Below are 22,710 nucleotides of genomic sequence, written 5' to 3'. Positions count from 1 at the left end.
CCAATAGCCTATTCACCATCCATACCAGCTGATGCCGAAACAGGTGCATCATTTAAACTGTAATGCAGGTACAAAAGATTTTCATATACTGTCTTGTCTTGATACAATCAGTAAGTATAATGAATTAAAAACAGTTCAGGACTTGGTACAGGTAGAACAAAGTGTTGAGGAAAGTAAGAAAAGGAAACAGAACAGAACAGCGCGCACGCGCACACACACACACACACACACACACACACACACACACACACACACACACACACAGTGCATCCCTAAACCCAAACAATTGCTGACAGTTATCTTCATTATGAACAACCAATCTACAACGTCTTGTGGGCTTGTAGTTGTAGCTCTGCAATGTTCGCCCCAGAATAGGGATGCTATGGGTCAAGTGTGGTTAACTGATACATTACATAGCCCCCTAATGTCCTTGGGTTTTAACGTTTTCCATTAATACTACAACTTCCAATCTAGCAAGGGGTTTCATATGTGCTTCTACTATTTTTGATCTCCATTGAATTTGTACTGTGGTTATAGTTGTGTGAAATACACCTTTTTCACAGCCTCTATATTAACATAAATGCTAACATTACAACCTATAGGCCTACACAGTGTTATCATGATGATACCAATTAAGACTCTGTTCCATTCAGGTCAAAGTCAAACTGAGTCATGGTGCTGTCATTGCCATGGCTCTGTGAAATGGAACAGAACATATAAAGGTAGCCAGTAGCCTACGGTTTTTGAGGGGCGCTAGCCCCTCCAATGTCCTGTCTTAAATATCTCTATAGTTCCCAATGCAATCATTGGTAGGCTATAGATAGCCTATAGAACTTGTGTTCAGTAAGAGGGGTGTACCCATCCATCTCCTCATATCATTATAGTAAACCAATAGGCTACAAAACAAAACATACCAAATTCATACAGGCAGGTACAGGTTGCAGGTAGCCTTGGCTCGGTCCCAGAATTACAGTGCGAAGAGAAAGGAGTTGCAGGATAATTAAACATTGCTAAGAAAACAAAACAAAAAAACACAAAACTCCCTAATGTTTAAGTGGCTCAAGTGGGAAACGTTATGGTGTACAGTCTAGAGTACTGTAGCCTATTGTGCCCCACAATAATATTTTCCCAAATATGGGCCGCGGTGAAACCATACGATCTGAATGGTATGGGGTTCATATTCTGATTTCCTTTTTGTGGTCTGCCGGAACCTCGTTCAATTGTGTATTGATACTCACGAGCACAGTACACACTAACATTATGCATATTAATAACACAGATAGACGTATATAATATTTCTCGAGGTCTGTTACTACAAATTAAAGGCGGTGGGGGGTCCGGTGCACACAGCACAAGCACACAGCACTCACTCACACACACACACACTTACAATTCTGACAAGCTGGTTCTAATTCGTGTCGTTGCGCGGTGGGATACTGGCTTGGAGAAGAGTACTGCGGTCTATAAGAGCACGCCGCCATCTTAACTCTTTTTACTGGTGGTGTGAGAGCTGGAAGCCAGAGGTAGTGGATGAGAGCTCCTCGCTGACGCCGCGATCACATTTTCTCTCCCTTTTTTATCCATTCCTCCAGACGTGCTTTTTATTCCTCACTATCCGAGCGGGACGGACTTGGGACCACGATTTTGACAAGGGTAGGCCTGTTGCTATATCATCACATATCATCCCCGGCGGTTGTCATTTTTAACTCGTTTTCTTCTTGCTAGTTCTTCCACATTTCGAGCTCAGTCTGAATCGCAGGAGGAATGGAAACTACGCTGCTCTGTGAGGGGGGGGGGGTGCGTCAAGCCAGCAGCTGGTTTTTAATGGCAAATATTTCACCAAGCCACCGCCTAGTGGACAATAAATACTTTATTATCTTTAATACTTGGTCCAGTTGCTCGTCTTCTGTTATGTTAAGTATGAGGGGACGTATTCTTTCCGCGTAATTTTCAAAAGAAAAATGTACCTGTTAACTTGAATTACGTTCAAATTCCTCGGAAGCCTATCGATGTATTTATTTGGGTTAACTGCTAGTGTGTATGTATTTAATTTCTACCAAGTCGCTCGCCACAAAATGTCGAGCGACTAAAATGATGGACAGAAGGATAGATAACATACATATTTTTGCGTCGATACTTTTCAGTTGAAGATACGACATTTTTGTTTTCAAACAAATGCCCCCCGAGGCAAAGTAGTATACATTGGCCCAATTTAAGCCATGCTCTCGCTGTAATAGAGGAATCTGAATGAAGTGAACGTATTCGTGTTTATTTACTAATAATCATTCCGTTCAATACAAGGGGCTTCACTGTTCAGGGACTAGGACATTTTTGGGGTCTAACGCCAATCTAGTTATAACGGCATGTCTTCGAAGACCCTTAGGACGGACACGCAATTAAATATTATTATGCACATGTGATAACGCATCTAATCTAAATGTTTAGTTACTAATAGCACCTCCAATAAGCGCATGAATACCCGGCATTTACATTTTTGTTTTGCAGATGTGTGTTTACACTTTACAGCTGCTCTGTAGGGTTTGTTGCCCTCTCTTCTCCCATCGACATTCCTGCAATCTGACTCACAGGCTACAGTTGCCCCGTATGATCGGTTGTTGTTTCATCTGGTTTCAGTGTTTTTGAGTCAATATTTGATTTTTTTTTAACCACAGCTAATAAAGTAGCCTATATATATATCAATCACAATCATGTATTGATTGTGTGTACAGTGTATTGATTGCTGTGCCCTCTAAGCTTTAAGGCAAGAAGCTTGTAAGAAGTGGCGAAAAGTTTACCATGATCCCCCACGAAACAATCTAGCTCAGCTGGTATATCAATAGTTGGAACGCGCTTTTTATATACGCGGATTGGAAATAATGTGACTGAAATCTTGATTGTATTTATTTATTACTACTGTGGTGGCACAGTTCACACTTCACAGTTGGCCTTTCCCTTCGTCTTTTTTAAACAAAGACCGACAAATTCCTTAGCCGTTGTGCTCTGGGAGGAAGACGAGGAGGAGCCAAGAGTGTGAAATTTGAGTCAATGGTGTGTGTGTGTGTGTGTGTGTGTGTGTGCGCGCGCGTGTGTGTGTGTTGGCAGGGAGGGGGCAGGGTAGGTATGGGACATGCTAGCTTGTGGACTTCTAGGTGTTCATCTGTTATTGAGTGATCGATTTTGTTTTCCCCTTCCAACATTTTTCACGGCAATCGCGTAAGTAAGGGAGATGCTGGGATAATTATCCGTCTCTACTCTACATAAGGAAAGTCGTACATATGGTGGCATTGGACGTGCTTTTGTTTTAGGTAGGCTATTTTCTTGTAAGGAGCTTGATTTTATAAAAAACAACAATTTATATCCGGAAGCAATGTCACCGTTGCAATCTCTCAGTGAGTTGGGTTGTAACTTGTACCTATTTGGTAGACTTAAGTTAACATTTCCTTTAAATGAAACTATGCAATTTATTAATTAACATGATCTCCTGCCTTAGATAAAGTAATCATGGTTTTATATGGGCCTTGCCTCTATTACCATCTATGGTTATGTTTAAGGGATTTAGGTAATTTGATTGACGTAGGTGACCTGAAACGGAATGTAGGAAATGAGAACGGAAGCGTGGGGTGTGTTGGTTACATTCGAAGGCCACAGGACTCCTTTTTGTATGTATGGTCTGTAGTTGTAACCAAAATCTATTGTCGGCAGCTTTATTTAAAAAATGCCTTTAGAATAATTCTGTAAAGTGTTGCTTAACATTTTACTAACTTATTTCCATATCTAAAACTATGGCTTGTAGCCTACAGTCTTGGTGCTGCTGTTCACCTTCATTATTGAAATGAGCAGGCTAGTAAATACAATTAATTAGATGGGCATGGATGGATTGATTTCCTTTAAAAAGTGGAACCTTACTGACGTTCAGGTTTGTTGACAATATGTTAACTGTCAGTAGCTATTCTGATGGTAATAGGCTAGCCTTAGGCTGTTATTGGTGTGCGTTGCAATTGTTATTTTCAGGCATTTAAGTAGATTTTTTTATCCAGATGGAAACATTAAACCAAGAATGAATGTAGTATGCTTTTAAGAACACATGAGAGAAATGATCAAATACACTTAAGTTACTTAAAGTCAAAGTGGCTATTTTTTCCAGGTATTGTATGCTAAATTAGGTGCATAAAGGTATAACATGACATTCAAGAATAATGCTTGTGTGTGTGTGTGTGTGTGTGTGTGTGTGTGTGTGTGTGTGTGTGTGTCAGTTGATTTCCCAGTGTGTCTCCGACTGCTACCACACCAGCAGGTAGTCAATTTATCCAGAATAATGCATTGCACACACAGTTTGATTAGTTTCCAGTGAGTGAGGTAAATCAGGGGCCACACAGACCAGACAGTGCATTGGCAGAGGTTTATTCAGTGTATGGTTTTCGTCTCTCTGTAGCGAGGGTTCACTGCTGACCTGGCACATTGTACAGCTTTCATTGTGGTCTGTTACCCTGCACACTGTGCTGCTTCCAGGCTGTTTTGTTATCGTTTTCCATTGATAAGCAAACCGTAGCATATCAAGTACCTGTGCTAAATTTGGTTATTGCTCTTACCACAGCAGAGAAGACTATAACAAACATTCTAAACCTCAATTCCGGTCTTTACTCTAGATAGTGATTCTTACTGAACTGTGCAAAAAAAAAAAGATGCCAACAAAGCTTTGTTTGCCCCTGTCTGTAATTGTACCACTGCCATAGGTCTGTCTGACCATATATGTTGTATCGTTACCATTAAGGTCTATCTAACCCTTCACACAAACTACAAAATATGTCTATGCTGGAGACGCAGCACAGTATGACTGTGGATTTTCAGTGATTAAGATTGATGCATGGCCCATTTCATGTTGGTATACAAGGTGTGCTACTAACCTTTTCCCCTCTACACCAAATCTTTTAGCCAAACATTGCTGATCTAAAGGCTCACAGCATGTCATATTTTGACATGTGAGTAGATCTGGTATGTTTGCTCCAGAATAGTGATGCTAGGGATAATGTGGTTGGGGAATTCTCATAGTCCACAATACAATAGCACATGCATACATTGAGTGGCAAAGTGTGTCAACGTCGTTTAATGCGTTCAGATAAAACTTCTGTTTGGATCTATGGGCTGTCAAGGCCAGAAAGTAGTTTTTTTCCACTCTGTAGGCGTTCCCGCATAACTTCCGGGTATGATGATGATGTCACGCACATACCCTCTGTATTTATCACAATATAAAAAGGAAAGAAATGGCACACAACTTTTCAGTTCCCATTTGTGTGTCATAACATGAGATGTGACTGCCATTGTCATATAGCTGAGTAGTTTGTGAAGTCCAGTAGTCTTAAGTTCACCCATTTGTGGTTAATGAGATGCACTCTGCTTGATGCTTTCACAGCTCTGGTCATATATGATACATGGACAATATGTGGGTAGCACTGTTTGACTAACACCTGATTTATACTTTGTTGTGGCTGCCATTTTTGCACCCAAGGTGAGTTTAATTAATACAGTATTTCAACATCAATAGCCTTTGTGAGCTACAGGAAAGAAAAAAATAAATCTGGATAATTTCATCGTCTACTCGGGAGGGGAGTGGGCCGTCGGGGCATGTTTATTTCCACATACATAAATGGAGTTTGACGTTACAATGGGTTTGTATAGGAATTATATGGGCGTGTCTGATAAAATGAATATCAAATACCGGTATATAAATACTGAATCAAATAACTGGGGTGTTCACAAAAGCCAGATTAGATAATAAAATTACATGTTTTTAAAAGTGAAATACCCCTTTTTAAGGAAACCAGTCAAGGATCAAAGTGTTTTTGTAGAATAGGACAACATGGGTTTATGATCATCCTACATGGAGATGTGAGAATATCTAGAGACATTTATCAACTTCAAATGGAGAGTCGTAATGGCTACTTCTCAGTTCCCGACATAATCATTGGTCATCTGTCTATTTGACATTTATTTCATTAGACGCCACTAAAAGAGATGGGTGACAGTTCATGAATGTGGTTCAATCCCATTGTCTTGCTTGTACATAATACCAACAGCCTATGTGACGCCTCAGCAGTTAATTTAATTTCATGCTAGTTGAGTCACTTGGTTGATTGCCTAATGCTGTTTATTGAAATCCTCTTCATAGTGCTCTGCTAGAATCAGAAACACTTGCTTGCCAAATATGACATTCATATAAGGAATTGTCTTTGGCTTATGGCACAGTGACGAGCTCATATTGAATTTGCAATTGATGCAGGATGCTGATAAAAAAATAGCATGAATATACTGGGTTCACAGACTTTCCAACCTGTAAGCACTTTGCATACCAGGCACCCATTTGACAAAGTACACTGGTATGATTAGTCCTGTGATCTTATGTTTGAACACACTGACTGTAGATGTATTTGCAAACCCAATGTCTTGTCTCGGTACGTATTGTGCATCATTGAATTATGTATTATCTGGAGGACAATCCCCACCCATTAATTTCAATAAAAGTTGCTTGAGCACCAGAGCAAACTCACCTAGTGACACCTTCCTTCCGGTTTGGTCCCACTTGTTTGCATGTGCATTAGTGCCCTTTTTGCGTTTACGTCACAAACTACTTCCATGCACAATCCTATTGGTCGAGCCCTTTTAGGTCTTTCAGTTTTTGCGCAGCTCTGGCTTACATAAAATGCATCCACCAGTATCTTCCTGGTTTTTAGACGGCTGGTGGATGGAAATGAAGCTCCACCCACGCTGCAACTTGCAGCGTCGGCAAAGCGTTTCCGGCTTTCGTGACGCTTCGTGTAGAAGCACACATACAGCACCATCTTGAGCCCAATATAATTGGATAAAACTTTTGAAACAAATTATGTAAGACTGTCATATAGTTGCATTAGACCACTCACCCGACAATACCAGTATTCGCATTAGACTGATGTCCATTCTACAGCTATTTGTTAAATTAATACCACAATATGTCGTTTAAGGTGGTTGCACACTGTTACGTTTTTGCAGATCCGAAAGTAGTAGCCCATCACTTACTGTCAGCCTGTCACCAACACCCCACTGACGGCTGCGGAAAATGGATCAAATCGACCCCGGTCCAAAAAAACATTGTATGGACGAAATATTCGGCGGCAGTGTGCAAACGTGATTGACATAAAGTGAGGTCATTCTTCATTTCATTCCCCCCTGATATTCGGCCAAAAAAAACGCACGAGTGTGCAAACACCTTAGTCATGTTTGTCGATACGCAACTTCTGCAAGGCATCTCGATTCAGTGATGCAGTTTTGGAAAATAAACGTCATCAACTATATGGTGCCACATAACAAACGGCTCATATCTGAAACTCAGACATGAGTGTGTTGCAACATTCTGGTTTGCAACAAAATATAAGAGACAACAGAAAAGGCCTTTTTTAAGTATTTTAATTTCATTTATTAATTGGAAGTTAAACTGAAATCAACTTGTATTTATTTGTGATACATATCGTATCACAGTCTAGTGATGCATATTGTGAAATGTGAGGTAATGCCAGATTCTGCCCAGCCTGTTAACACAACCATCATCATTCCAGTCCACTACAAGACAAAAAGACAGCATCCCACTTAATTTAGTTCATTATTCAACAGGCAAGCTTCAAATATCTACCATATCATTCATGTATCAACCAAGATGTTTCCTGCTTTAAACCGTAAAATATACCCTGAGATTTTGAGGGAAGTTGATTTAAAATTGTCTGTTTCCATTAAGCATTTCTAATACGGCTCATAATTTGCATTTCTTAGATGGAATCGAAACGGAGCTCCAGGCTACTGCAGGCTATTCTAGTGCAGCCTGCAGAAGGAAGCCTGTCATTAGACTGAGGCTTTACTGCTGTGGTTACACAAACTCCATACAGCTGCGTTGCCATCTCTCCGTTACCAAGTCCACAAACCTTTGTGTGCACGTTTATTTGTGTAGATTTGTCAAGAAGTGTCCGCTGAGTTGTGTGTGCGCGTGTGCCACCAAGCTCACTATTAGGATCCAGCCACGCCTGATAACAGCAGTTCCTAACATATAGCTCCTATTTGTGACATGTGGTTTTAAATTGAACTCAACTCTAGCTGAAGATGCTGCTGTTCTGTAGCAGCAGCATCCCTAGTATCGCTAGGATGACGTCTAGACCAAAACTAAACTATTCTCTAAGGAAACTTTGTCTGTGCCGCTCAGTTCTTTAGGTTTTAACTTATATTTTTAGAGCCTTATTGTAAAATAAAAATAAGCCAGATTTTATAGGGCCATTGTAAACTATATTTTTGAGCTGTTTCAGCGATCAAAAAGAAACTTATCATGGCTTGAAAGTGCTCCGAAGCCACATGTAAAAGGAGCCACATTTCCTAGTGGTGTAAATGATAGGCAGCTTCACAGTGTGACTGTATGTTTGGATGTCTCTGCCGGTAGGCTTTGCTACAGGACACATGGCTTCCATTATGAGCAGGCTGCGTCATGCGAGGGCAGACCTGCTCTGGCAAGCTAGGATGGGAAGGGCTGGGCTAGGATGGCGTGTGAGCAGTGACTGTGTTTGTGGCTTGCGTGCAGCGGTTTTCAGGACTTGAGTCAATGCTGTGTTTAATGACGCACCGTGCGGGGGGGGGGGGGGACAGGCAAGGGAGTCATTCACTACAGCCTGCGGGTGTTTGGGTTTGGCAGTCGGTGTGGGACAATGTGTGTGCATGTGCCTTTTGTGTGTGTGTAGCAGTGAATGAGTGTCGGTGAGTGCTTGTCTGTTTCAGCGTGTCTATAAGTGTAGCTAATGTGATAGTTGTGTTTGTGTAACCTTATGTTATGAGTTGGTCTCCAGCTGTAGTCATGACAGTGGTAAAAATGTAACTTTTTAAATGGCTTGATAGTAGTTTTGGGTCCTGGCTGCAGTGTACACTAGACAGCTAGGTCATTGACATGCTGACTGGATCTCTCTCTGCCTCTAGCTGTGTGACTGCAGCATCCTCAATATTAATAATGAACTGTATCTGTAAGCCAGTAACGTGAATACACTGTAAGAGTAGTAGTAGTTTAGACAGTACTTGGTTTAGACCAGTCATTAGTACTACAACTTATCTCAAACCCTCACCCTAACCTCCCATGGGGCAGCACACCTAAACCTAACCTTAACCCATGTCTAACCAAAGAGCAAAGACTAGTCCAAACTAAGTGTGCACCCCCACTGTAACACCACATATTGTCATGTGCTCTGCAGCCATAGGGATGATGTCATGTATCTTTTTTTACATAGGGAGGGAGTCTTCTCTTACCTGCTGCACAGAGTCAGTGAGATCGCTCTGTCAGAGTGCCAAATACACACAGGCAATACACACATATCACTAACTGTCAGAGAGTGTCTCTCTTCCTCCCAAACATGTTGCCTAAGTATTCTTGATTTTTCTTCTCAAGCAGTAACAAAAGTTGCATGTCGTGTGAGTTCATTTGCCTTTATTGATCAGACTAAAAATGTCAATAAAATTGCACGTCCTGCAATATGCCTATTGCGCATCGTGATGTCTATGCTAAAATATATATGCGCAGGCGTAGTGTGCTCATCCTGTAACATGATGCCCAAACCTTTTTGCACCAAGTACCACTGTCACGACTATGCAATGTTTTGTGGAACAGCGCGAGGGCTGTTGAAATACTGAGACAAGAAAAGGATGTCCACGCTCAAATTCCACTGGCGTTCTCTCCCAAAATCCCAGCTACTGTTTAGATGTGAAACACTCTCCATCCCTAGCCCCATGCCTCCATCTATGTTATAGTTGGGTGTCTTGTCTGTGATGACCAGCATTTAACAAAACCATGTTGTCAATAAAGCATCACAGCCTGTAGAACAAGCAGTGAGCTGATTTCTCATCAGCTAACCTCCAGTCATCCTGATGTTTACATGGTGACTCCAGGTGAATATTTATTAGGAAAAGCTCTGTTTATACTATAGCAACTGTACATTACAAGTCTGTGGGTACATTAATCACGATTACGAACTGCCCATCTGATCGCCTTCAAACTTTTAAAGAGGGAAAAGTTGATTGGATGAATGGTTCTTTCTTGATATGGAAAGGACAGACATGCATACAGAGATTCCTGAAATGTACAGATTGATGACAGTGTTTGTTTTGTGAATGTGCCAGCTACAATCTGAATGCACCCCCTTTCAGACTCTAACAACAACTGATTGGTTATAAATCACCCCTGCTTTCTTCTCTGCTCTGTGGTCCATAATTGCCATGTAGTTGTGGTGGCTGGAGGGAATTTTAATCCAATTGGGTTGTTGTGAAGAAGTGCTTCTTCTCATTTGCATAATGCCATCCTCACAAAGCCAAGTCACACAAAAGCCACTTTTCAGAGAGAGAGAGGCACTTGGTTGCGAGCTGTGTCAAATTACCAGGTTTGCACAGGTTGGACTGCAGCAGCCCAATTACTAAACAAGCCATTAAGAGACAAAATATTCTTCTAAAATAGTTTTGTAGGCATGATTATTAGACTCAACAGTCGACCTTATTCCCCCTCTACACCAAATCACTGCCGGGGACAAAATGGGTGATCTACAGGCGAGTGTGTGATGCTGTAGACTAGAGCCGCTCCTTTTGGTGAATGTTGGCCTATTTTCATCTTTTATTCATCCTATTATGACATGCCTGGGTCATGTGATTAAATACAGTTAACAGAATTATCATGTTGGAACAGTTGAATCTATGATGGAACCAATTTACAGACTGCAGGCCTATGGCCCAGAAATGTTGGATAATTACTAACTTCATTGCAGAAATGGTAGCCCTAGCATCCACTTTACATTTAGTTGAAGATGACAGATTTGTTGCTCTCATGGCTCAGCTGGAGCCTGGCTAAAGAATCTTAAGTCAACCAACCTTAATTTGATTTGAGAAACATTTAACACAACCCAGCCCGACTGTTATCAAATAATATCTTATGTGATCATGTATGTATTTCATTTACATTCTGTAAATGTGCAGTTGAAGAAGAAACTATTTTGGATTTCTTGCATCCCAAACGCAATGATCTGTGTGTGACAGTTAATGACCGTTACAGTTTATGATCTCTCTTTCTCTTCCTCCTTTTCTGAACTCTCTTCTGTGCTATGTAATAAAATGAAGTGCCCTTAATCATTCTTACATTAAAAAGAAAAAAAATCTTTCCTTCTTTAAAGCATTCCTATCTCTCTCCCTTCTTCTCTCCCTCTCTCTCCCTAGTGTTTCTGTGGTTTGAGCTTCAAAGCCAGCACAGGAATGTTTCTGCCCCCTTTTCATCCCGCCTCCTTTTTCTACCTCCCCTTCTCCCAACCCCCCCCCCCCCCCCCCCCGTTCCTTCCTTCCTTCCTTCCTTCCTTCCTTCCTTTCCTTCCCTCCCCTCCCTTCCTCGCCTGGCTAGTCACTAGCTACTGCACTTAATGAAGGCTTTGTGCTGCCGTCTGGAGAGCGAGGGAGAGGTGGTAATGAGACCAGGAGACGGAGGAGGCTCTGGGAAGAGACGTTTCAGGGATGAGGGAGGGGGGTAGCACTTCCAGTGCGTTTATTTTTTCGTATTTAGTTTTGATCACATGTCTGCCTGTTGAGTGTGGCTGCACCATTAGTCTGAGAAATGTATCATCACAATATTCACTTTCCAAACCCAAAACGGGCAGAGTGGTTTTAATGGGACGGAGCCGAGACAGTTCTCCAAACAAATGTTCAGTATTGAGCCCAAAGGCAGGGAGGAATGATTTTATTTAAGCTGAAATTCCGAACATTGGCTCACTCGATTCTTTCTCTCTCTCTCACACACTCACTTGCGTTTGAACCACAGTTTTGACTACACAATATAAATTAGTTGATAGTCAGCCTAGGAAGGAGTTTTACAGAGTGATGGATGATTGACTCACCATGTGTGTGTTTGTGTTTCAGATCAGGAAGCTGTGCGGGCTGTGACTTGAGAGAAACATGGCTTCCCAGGGTGAGTCTCTCTCTCTCACTCGCATGCACACACACACACAAGCTTTTTATTCCAGGAGATATGTTGCTTTTTGGTAAGCCAACCACCAAATATGGTAAGAAGGAATCATTGACTTCAGGTCCATCTCTTCCCTCTTGGCATTAATATTTTAGATATCAAAATAGACACAAGGACTGCCTTTACCCCCACACACACACACACACACACACACACACAACAAATGTATCTGGAAAAACTCCTCTGAATTTGCTGCCGTTCATCTTGCCTCACCATTCCCTCCTGTTTATTTGTGCGTGCATACACATATGCACACACACCTCTGATGGACAGAGGTGTGCAGTAGCAAGATAACTGATTACAGTACAATTATTTGGAAGAAGTGCAGAATCAAACTGCCTGAATTATGTCCTCGCTGTAGCCCATGGATCACATGTCCCTTTGAGATGTGAACAGGTGCATGGTTACACTATACACTGACACACACAGTAACTTGGCCAGCTGCCCTCAGCATGCTCACTTCCTCTGTCACCAGTCCAACTCAAGGGAATTCACACTTCCAGTCTGTCAAACAACATAACTGAGGAATACTTATTAGTTGATCAAAGTGTGAGTTGTGGTACTGCATTGACAATTTGACGGCATGAATCTGACACCCTACGATACTCTGATATAACAGGACTACTGACGCACTACTTGGACATTGCAGGACGGGACATTAAATTAGTCTAACCTCAGGACTTTAATTATTCTAACTACAACTTTATAGCCTACTGGAAATGATTTAATGTTGTGGAACACGGCATCTTCATTTAAATGAAAGTTTGTGTTTTTTTTCATCCATGCTGATATTCTTACATTAAGCAATTGAGAATTTGTCCCAAACATTGGCTATGTCTTGTTATTTTCTCTCTACAAGTCTAAATCAAGTACATAATGTTGATGTGTTTGTCTTGGCAGCTGATCTGATGGAGTTGGACATGGCAATGGAGCCGGACCGCAAGGCTGCGGTCAGCCACTGGCAGCAGCAGTCTTACCTGGACTCTGGTATCCACTCTGGGGCGACCACCACCGCGCCCTCTCTCAGCGGGAAGGGCAACCCAGAGGAAGAGGAGGGGGTAGATAACCAGGTTCTGTATGAGTGGGAGCAGGGCTTCAACCAGAACTTTGCACCGGAACAAGTACAAGGTGGGTGTTTATCGATGCCTAAGTAACTATCTAGATGCTGTAAATATTTATGGATAGATGTTGGCAAGTTATTGCGCTTGACTTAAAGTGGAGTTATATTTTGTGGTTAAAATAAGTAATAATTGTTAAATGACTAATAATTGTCATAGTGCGTGTTCACTGTTCAGTGATGTGGGTCTCGCTGTTGCTCCAGCTCTTTAATAAAGAGAAAACGCATACACAGGTGCATTTCTGTTCAGCTAGAGATGTGAGGAGACCCTGTTACAGAATCAGAATATAGAACTTTAACTAAAACCTTAAAATTTCACATGGCTATTTATCACTGTAGTATCTAAAGAATTTTGGCTGAATTGAACTGCTATGTAGGTGGAAGCTGTGAGGCCTTTCTTTATTATAAAAGTAGCATACAAAAAGGCGTCGTTAAACAAAATGGTCAACCTTGTTAATTTGTCTGTCCCTGCTCAGACATAGATGGTCAGTATGCCATGACCCGTGCCCAGAGGGTGCGTGCTGCCATGTTCCCCGAGACCTTGGAGGAGGGCATGCAGATCCCATCCACCCAGTATGACGGAGCCCATCCCACCAACGTCCAGCGACTGGCCGAGCCGTCGCAGATGCTCAAACACGCCGTGGTGAACCTGATAAACTACCAGGACGACGCTGAACTGGCCACCAGGGCCATCCCAGAACTCACCAAACTACTCAACGACGAGGACCAGGTATTCACTTATTGTTGGCCAGTAGGAGTGCAACAGTTAAGCGAACAAAACGATTTGATTATAACTAAATGTATTGATGATATCAAATCTATGCCTGTTTTGGACATGCCATTATAGGCAAAAAGTAAGTCAAATAAGTGAAAAAAAGCCTAGAACCTCAGAGTGTGTTACGTGTTCTGAGCTTCTAGATCTGCTGTTTTGTTTTCTTATATTTTCACTATTTTCAAATAACACATGAGTGGTATTGATTCATTGATGATTTTATTTTAAAATCTGGGTCCATTTGGTTCAATTTGCACACTCAGTCTGGACTAATGCATACCAAACTGGGGGTCCATGACATGAAAATGTTTTCTTCTGGTTCCTGTGCTTCAGGTGGTGGTGAACAAGGCAGCGGTGATGGTGCACCAGCTGTCCAAAAAGGAGGCATCGCGCCACGCCATCATGCGCTCTCCCCAGATGGTGTCGGCCATCGTCAGGACGATGCAGAACACAAACGACGTGGAGACAGCCCGCTGCACGGCAGGGACCCTCCACAATCTGTCTCACCACAGAGAGGGCCTGTTGGCCATCTTCAAGTCTGGAGGAATCCCAGCGTTGGTGAAGATGCTGGGGTAAGACTCCACAAACAGGAGGGTTTCAACAAGTTTGACATTCTAAGATGCCTTTCATCATGCTGGAATTACATTGGTGTGATATTAGACTCGTTTTCAATCACTAGGATTGAGTGCGTTTCCCAGGAATAGATTGTCATGTCTGCTGGTGTATGTAAAAAAACCAAAAAAACATAACCTTTTAGGAAATAGGAGGGGAAAAAAAGAACCTGTGCTACAATGGATACAATGGATGGATGTAGATATTTAGCCTTTTCATTGGTTAAATATTCATAAATTAATGTAACTAGGGGTGCAACGCACACCTGTCGGTCAAAGGTGTGAACAAGAATAACATTCGCCACACACTCGTAGCTGGCAATGCCAGTAATATATTTAGGACATAGACTCAAAACAGAGCAACGTTTCAGACAGACTAGGCTGCCTTCTTCAGGGTACCCTGTAGATTGCAGATTGTGGTTGGGGATTGTCATGATCACGTTGTTTTGCTCCCGATCCGATTCCGATCATTAGATTTTGAGCGTCTGCTAATACCGATTTTTCCTGATCCGATATTTATATTTTATAGAACACATTTATGCCATATCACAATAGTACAATATCCCAAATCATGGACAATATCCAGTATAATATCATGATATGATACTAGTAATGTCCTGATCACGCTTTTTGGCTCCGATCATTTGAAAATGATCTGCAGCGATTTCCGATCACCCAGTCCGATCGGGACAACCCTAGTTCTGGTATTAGTATTTGTCCTTGTTTATTCTAAATTGTCTGTGTAAATTTGTATGTTGTCCTGCAGTTCGCCGGTAGACTCTGTACTGTTCTACGCCATCACCACCCTGCACAACCTGCTGCTGCACCAGGAAGGAGCCAAGATGGCTGTCCGCTTGGCAGGAGGGCTGCAGAAGATGGTGGCTCTGCTCAACAAGACTAATGTGAAGTTCCTGGCTATCACTACAGACTGTCTGCAGATTCTGGCCTATGGAAACCAGGAGAGCAAGGTGAGCACTGATAGATGGGAGAGAGAGAGAATATTTGAGCTTAATATATGCTTCACATCTGCTGAAAATATCCCTGACACGTTGTGGGCTTGTAGGTAGGTTATTTTCGGTTTGCAACACTGTTAGGCTTAATGTGTGAAGGCGCCATAATGTTTCCATTACTTTTTTGTATACATTTATTTTAATTATTTTATTTGAAGAAGAGAAACTCTTACAAAAAAATCTTACATAAAGTGATTTGTTTGATTTTGTTCAAGTCATCATATCATCTCTCTCTCTATCTGTTGTTGTAGTTGATCATCCTGGCTAGTGGTGGTCCCCAGGCCCTAGTTAACATCATGAGGACGTACACATATGAGAAGTTATTGTGGACGACCAGCAGAGTCCTCAAGGTGCTCTCTGTCTGCTCCAGCAACAAACCAGCCATCGTGGAGGCCGGTGAGACACAACTACAGTACACACTACACAGTAATATGAGACACAACACTAGGACACAACCACACTCTATTTGAGACTCAACTGCAGCACTCTACGAAACACTACATAAAATGGATGGTTTCAATGTGACAACTGTGCAGGTTGAGATCAGAAGTTTTAAATATATGTCAACTCTGTTAATTTCACAACTATTACTTTTGAAGCGGTCGGCTACTTTTTGTTATCTTGTGATTTGTGGAGATTTGTTAAGCGAAATTCCTTTACAAATATCCAATTGGAACCCAAGTTAACTGCAAACAGACATAATCCCTGTACTCTGTCTATATGGTCAACATAAAGTTACTGTCAACAAGACCATTCAATGTGGTTGTGCGTATGTGTCCAGGTGGTATGCAGGCTCTGGGTCTCCATCTGACAGACCCCAGTCAGAGACTGGTCCAAAACTGTCTTTGGACACTCAGGAATCTGTCAGACGCTGCAACCAAACAGGTAAGTGCACACCCTTTCCCTCCACTTGAACCAATCTAGTGGTGGTAGTGAAAAGTGATGGTACTAGTACTGTAGCAGCACCAGTGACTTGGACATTCTACCTGCTACAGGTAGACTTGAAAGTTTCCAGTTACATGCCCAGCTCCTCCTGACTGTCTATTAAAGTGTCCTTGACCAAAATGGCGTCCGTGTGTGTGTGTATGTAAAGTGTTTTGCAGAAAAGCCATCGGTGTCCGATACATGTCTTCTTGTCTCACCAATGCGATGACTTTGTTGTCTGTTCTTGTGTGTATGTAGGAAGCAATGGAGGGCTTACTGGGAACTCTAGTTCAACTACTGGGCAGTGATGACATCAACGTGGTGACGTGTGCTGCTGGGATTCTGTCTAACCTCACCTGTAACAACTACAAGAACAAAATGATGGTCTGCCAGGTCAGAGGCCACACACACATCCATCCTTCATCTCCTCAGTCATTGGTGGCTTTGGCCGCAGAGTATAATGTTCTGTTTTTGTGTGTGTGTGTGTGTGTGTGTGTGTGCGCGCGCGTGTAGGTTGGAGGTATTGAGGCATTGGTTCGCACTGTCCTGCGAGCAGGCGACAGAGAAGACATCACAGAGCCGGCCATCTGCGCACTGCGTCACCTGACCTCTCGACACCAAGACGCAGAGATGGCTCAGAATGCTGTCAGACTGCACTATGGACTACCTGTAGTAGTTAAACTACTGCACCCACCCTCACACTGGCCCCTCATCAAGGTACACACACTAGCCCCTCATCAAGATACACACACAGGCCTCCATTAAGATATCTAACCAATTCAACTATTGTGCGCATATGGGTCTACTACAGTATAAGATCACAAAGCCTCGCGTTTCAACTCGCCATGGCTTTGAAGATTGGTTATTTTTGGCAAAGAGATTTGTTTTAGAGGGAAAAGAGCAGACCAAGTAGAGACCCCTGGTGGACCCCAGTCAACCGAAGTATAGGATTTAAGTGGTCGAATTAAAAGGTGATTGATTGTTATGTTTCAGGCGACGGTGGGTCTTATCCGTAACCTGGCTCTTTGTCCGGCCAACCATGCCCCTCTGAGAGAACAAGGCGCCATTCCCAGACTGGTCCAGCTACTGGTCCGAGCACACCAGGACACACAGAGACGCACCAGTATGGGAGGAACACAGCAGCAGTTTGTGGTGAGAACACACACTTGTAACTATGGGTGAAGCCATTGTTTGTTGTACTTTATTATCTTTGCATAATCACATTGAATAATGAAAAAATGTGGCTGCTACAGGTTAATTGACCATGAAAATAATATTCAGAAGCTGCCTGACTTTTAAAATCAGTAGCCGCCTCAATTTTAACACCATAATGCACACCAAGGATGGTCAGATCTTCCAGAAGTCGGTGGCAGACACTGACCGTGATAACTGTACTTTAAGAGACAAAACCCAAGATGTCCTACTTGTCCCCAATGGTGCAACCTCTATCTAGGGAAGGTCCACTGAGGCTCTCCGTCTTCAGGTGAACAACAAATTGTTTTATTTTCTTTGAACCAGGAAAAATAAAACTATTCGTTTTTCACCTGAAGACAGAGTGCCTCAGTGTTCCTTCCCTAGATAGAGGCTGCACCATTGGGGACAAAACAAGCATGCCTCTAAATATACCTATACTTGTTGAGAAAACCACTGAACTCAGGCACTACTTAAGTGATACTGTATTGTCAAACGATGTGTTACACTGTGTCTCGCGATGTTTTCGAGTTTTGAGCAATCGTACTGTATCGTTAATTCGTTATGCATACTTTAACTTGTGACACGTCGTTGGACAATTTCTGAGCAAAGCATGAATTGGCCTTTAATGTGTGCAGGAGGGTGTCCGCATGGAGGAGATCGTAGAGGGTTGTACAGGAGCCCTACACATCCTTGCCAGAGACGTGCACAACAGAATAGTCATCAGAGGACTCAACACCATTCCACTTTTTGTTCAGGTATTCTTGCACAACACATCTTCTGTGTGGGTTATCTTCCTGTCAAAGACTGTAGGAGAACTTTACCTGTTATTCTACAACTACACGAGTAAGACGCGCAAACGCGGGAAGCGAACGCAGCTGAGACCCTGCAGATCTTGTCTGTCTGTGTGTCTGTCCCGCTGTTACTGTATATGTGGACCTGGCCCCTTTTGTGCCCATATATGGAGCTGAGTGGACCTGGCCCCTTGGCGAATCTTCCAAAAGTCTAGAAATAAATTAAAACATTACAAAATACATTATATTACATTAGTTGGTTCAGTCCTGGAGGAATTATATTTGTTGACAGAGCAATCTGCCTCCAAAATCAAGCTTTGTAGAATCTTCAGGTTTCTACTGCATGCACTACAAACCATTATTGTAAAATTACATCAATCAACATTGTTTTTTATAGTTTTGAGTGCTGACAAAAAGAAAACCCTTGCCTAAAGAAACTACCGGTATGTGCATGTGTGGTCACAATCATCAGTGTATGACTTGGTGTGTGTGTGTGTGTGTGTGTAGCTGCTGTATTCTCCCATAGAGAACATTCAGCGTGTAGCAGCAGGGGTCCTGTGTGAGTTGGCTCAGGATAAAGAGGCTGCTGAAGCTATCGAGGCAGAAGGAGCTACCGCCCCACTCACAGAGCTACTGCACAGTCGCAATGAGGGAGTGGGTAAGTACAAACAAGCATGGCTTTGCGATTGCTGAACATAGATTTGTGAGATATTGTGCATATGTTTAAAACAAATGTCTCTCTGTGTCCAGCCACCTATGCTGCTGCTGTGTTGTTCCGTATGTCGGAGGACAAACCTCAGGACTACAAGAAGCGTCTTTCTGTAGAACTGACCAGTTCTCTGTTCAGGACAGAACCCATGGCCTGGAATGAGGTATAATATATAACATACTAACTCTGAAATCCGATACTAGACTTGTCACGCCTCTTTTTAGGATATATTTCTATAATATGACCCCAGGTGAAAAACTGGAAGATTTATTGATGGACAGTATGAAGGCATGTCTGAACCGCTCCGTGTGTGTGTGTGTGTGTGTGTGTGTGTATGTGTGTGTATAGACTGGAGAGCTGGGTCTGGACATCGGTGCTCAGGGAGAACCACTGGGATACAGACCAGAAGGTAAGCCCTTTCCTCATTCCTCCAGGAGGCTCAGCAGGGGACAGTGATGTCACAGCCTACCAACTTGTGTCTGGCGTTTATGTGTTTATGTGGTACCAAAATCTTGATCTGAACAACTGGGCGGAAGTCCACTTCAGTTTGAAAACAACACGTGTTTGACAATTTGACAAAGATTATTTATTAGGATATTAAGTCAATTCTGAAACGAAACTATACATTTTGATCTTATCTCAAAACGGCAAACGGACATCTGTGAGACAACAAATCACAGGACATCATGCAGACGAGGGCTGGATTTGTTTGGTTTTATTTTGGTTTACCTTGCTCTTCATGCCTCCAGCATGATCGTCAAGTCAATACTAGCTAATAAGCTAGCCAAATTGCATCAGCAGAAGTCAGATCTGCATCTGCATTGTGCTGGAGGATGGAGGGCAGGTTGTGTTGCTGTGTTAAATGATCATACTACTGTGTGACAGCTTGAGTTGTTAACATGCTCTCTAATGCCTGATTTATACTTGGTTGCGCACCGGTGTCTCACACGGGTGCTCACAACATGTCACATTTCTCACGTGACACCTTGTGTGCTTGTAGATCAGCTATTTTCGGTGTGCAACACCAGCGCGCAACAGAGTACAAATCACCCTTAACAATGGCCCTGCTTCCCCCCCACCCTGCCTCCACTGTCCACTCTCCCATCTCCATCCATCCATCTGGCTCTCCCAGACCCCAGCTACCGTTCATTCCACTCTGGGGGTTACGGAGGAGACTCCATGGGCATGGAGCCCATGATGGACCATGACCTGACCGGGGCTCACCACCCCGGTCAGGAATATCCCCCAGTAGAGGGTCTACCCGACCTGGGCCATGCCCAGGACCTGATTGATGGCCTGCCACCTGGCGACTCCAATCAACTGGCCTGGTTCGACACCGACCTGTAAATAACAAGAAGATGCCCGACATTACACTACACTTTCTACTAGGTAAGAATACATTAAAACATACGTTTATTTAAAATACTGTTTCTACTAGATTCGATAAATAAAAACATTAAGCTACCCTTTCTACTTGGGCAAAATAAAAGTAAAACATGAACTACTCTTTGTAATCGATGAGATTAATAAAAACATTCTACACTTTCTACCACGTAAAATATTAAATGATGCACTTAATAATAGGTAAGAAAGGAAAAGATTGCTCTGCATTTTCTACGAGGTACAGTAATTAAAAACATTTAGTCTTACCTAAGATAAATAAAAGCACTAAAAACAGCACTCAAATATATTATATAATTATGTTATATGGGGGGGGGGGGGTGGAGTTGCTGCATGTCTGCTCTGCTACTAACTGGATGCTGTGTAGTGTGTTGTGTTCTGCTAACTGATTTAGTGTAGTGTCAAATAACTCCCATCCTTCTCTTGTGCTTATTTTCCTCTCTCCTCCTCTCTACATTTTCTCGTTTCTCTCCTTCCCTTCGTTTCTCCGTCCAGCTGTATCATGTGATCTGGATGAACCTGCATCGTGATTGGCCCATATGGAGGATGGCGGGGTTTCAGAAAGTGCCTGACGACGACAAGCGGTTTTCCTGTCTATGGGAGCTCCATTGGGGACAAACTAGATTTTTAAGTGCAAATATGTTGCAGTGTCGGCCCAGATGCTGGCCGACTTCCAATCCTGACGTGAAGACCCACAGGAGAGAAGATCGCTAAGATGGAATTAAAAAAAAAATAAGGAAAAAAAAATCTTTTACCGTCTGTATTTTTTTACTCTTTTGTTTTTGTCACTTTTTATTCTGGTTTTCCTCTCGTCTGTAATGGTACCATTTTAATTTTAGCTTGCTTTACAATTCGGAATTATGATACTCGTCTCTGGTTTTGTTTTTCATTTGTATCTTTTAGTCAGTTAGTGTTTTGAGTTTTCTAGTGATAAGCTCCATCCAAGTAAAGGATTCAACATTTGAAATGGTGTCCGACACTACAAAAGAGAGTTAATCAGTCAAATTGTATTCTGATGAACAAGTGTAACATTGTGTAGCTTTTGTATAAAAACCAGGAAGTAGAAGTCACGGTCCATAATGATCCACAGATCTTGTTGCTTTAAAATAGGGGGACGTTTGATATGACCCCCGCTTGTTCCAAAGGGGGTGGAGCTAAACTAGCTGAATGGTGTGGCTGTAGGGGGAGGAAGGGGATCTGATAGGTCTGCTGTTACTAAAGGGGACGGGTGTTCTGTGAGGAGCTGGTTTGCTGTAGCCTGCTGTGTTCTGATTAATAAAATGGACTGTCATTTCACCTGGATCTGTCTGTCTCACTTCCTGACTACGTCCCACATTGAATGTCTGTTATTGCTGCTGTTGTGCAGAACCTTGTATCCATATATATATATTTTTTTTGTTCATAAATGAATGCCCTACTACTAAATGTCTGCTCACAGGTGAGGTGGTGCTCAGTCGGTATCTTACTGACTCACTGGCACTGGTAGCAAAAGCTACTAAATTGGGGAGAAAAAGGTGTAAAAAGCACAAATAAAAAGACTGCTGAACTGTGAGCTCAAAGCGGTGCATCATGACTCATTGTGAGCTCCTGCATACGCCATTTTCACTTTAAAATTAAATGATAAAGGAACTGTTTTTGACGTGGAAGTTTTCCACCCGACAGCAACATGACACAGTATGTGGGAAGTTTAAGCAAGAATGTCTGCCCACTATACTGCTCATGTTTATAGATCTGATTTCCCATGATGCCCATAATTCACTGCTTTTGCTGCATCTAATGACATACTTTAATAATAATTGGCTTTTACACAGTTTTTAAGCTTATACAAATATAAACCTGTCCACGAAGAGTGTGGAGGCCATTGACATGAAAATGATGGGAAACCTAGTTTCAAACGTACTTTGTCTAGTTTCAGTCTGAATTCAAAACTGTTACAGGCCACAATCGTGACATGAAAGCAATTCACTACCATTTTTCCCAGCCCCAGTGACAGAGTAGCCATATAGCTAACGGCCTCTGTCCTGGACGCCAATAAACAAGATCAAGTTTGATTTGGTGACACTTTTAAAGCCAGTTGCCATGGTTAAGGGAGAATGACATAATTTGGGTTAGCATCGTAGTGCATGCAGGCTCCT

At 42.4% G+C, this 22,710-nt stretch overlaps 1 protein-coding gene across 2 annotated transcripts; it reads left to right on the top strand.

The window, feature by feature from the left end:
• The first annotated feature begins 1,500 nt into the window (after positions 1-1,500).
• ctnnb1 (catenin (cadherin-associated protein), beta 1) lies at positions 1,501-21,871 on the top strand. Of its 2 annotated transcripts, none has more exons than XM_080767926.1 (17): positions 1,501-1,653; positions 11,941-11,989; positions 12,947-13,174; positions 13,640-13,893; positions 14,269-14,507; positions 15,313-15,514; positions 15,808-15,952; positions 16,338-16,441; positions 16,739-16,873; positions 16,994-17,197; positions 17,474-17,632; positions 18,310-18,429; positions 18,973-19,123; positions 19,216-19,337; positions 19,523-19,583; positions 20,307-20,563; positions 21,071-21,871. In XM_080767926.1, the coding sequence occupies exons 2-16, from the start codon at positions 11,977-11,979 to the stop codon at positions 20,519-20,521; spliced, it is 2,352 nt and encodes a 783-aa protein (XP_080624052.1). In that variant the 5' UTR covers positions 1,501-1,653; positions 11,941-11,976; the 3' UTR covers positions 20,522-20,563; positions 21,071-21,871. The 2 variants fall into 2 exon arrangements, with proteins under 2 accessions (XP_080624052.1, XP_080624053.1); XM_080767927.1 differs by lacking the exon at positions 1,501-1,653 and adding an exon at positions 3,134-3,213.
• The last annotated feature ends 839 nt before the right edge of the window (positions 21,872-22,710 follow it).

The sequence above is a fragment of the Protomyctophum bolini genome, assembly GCF_963924005.1.
Source record: "Protomyctophum bolini genome assembly, chromosome: 7".
In the NCBI taxonomy this organism is placed as follows: domain Eukaryota; kingdom Metazoa; phylum Chordata; class Actinopteri; order Myctophiformes; family Myctophidae; genus Protomyctophum; species Protomyctophum bolini.
This window is presented reverse-complemented; position numbering and strand designations above follow the sequence as displayed.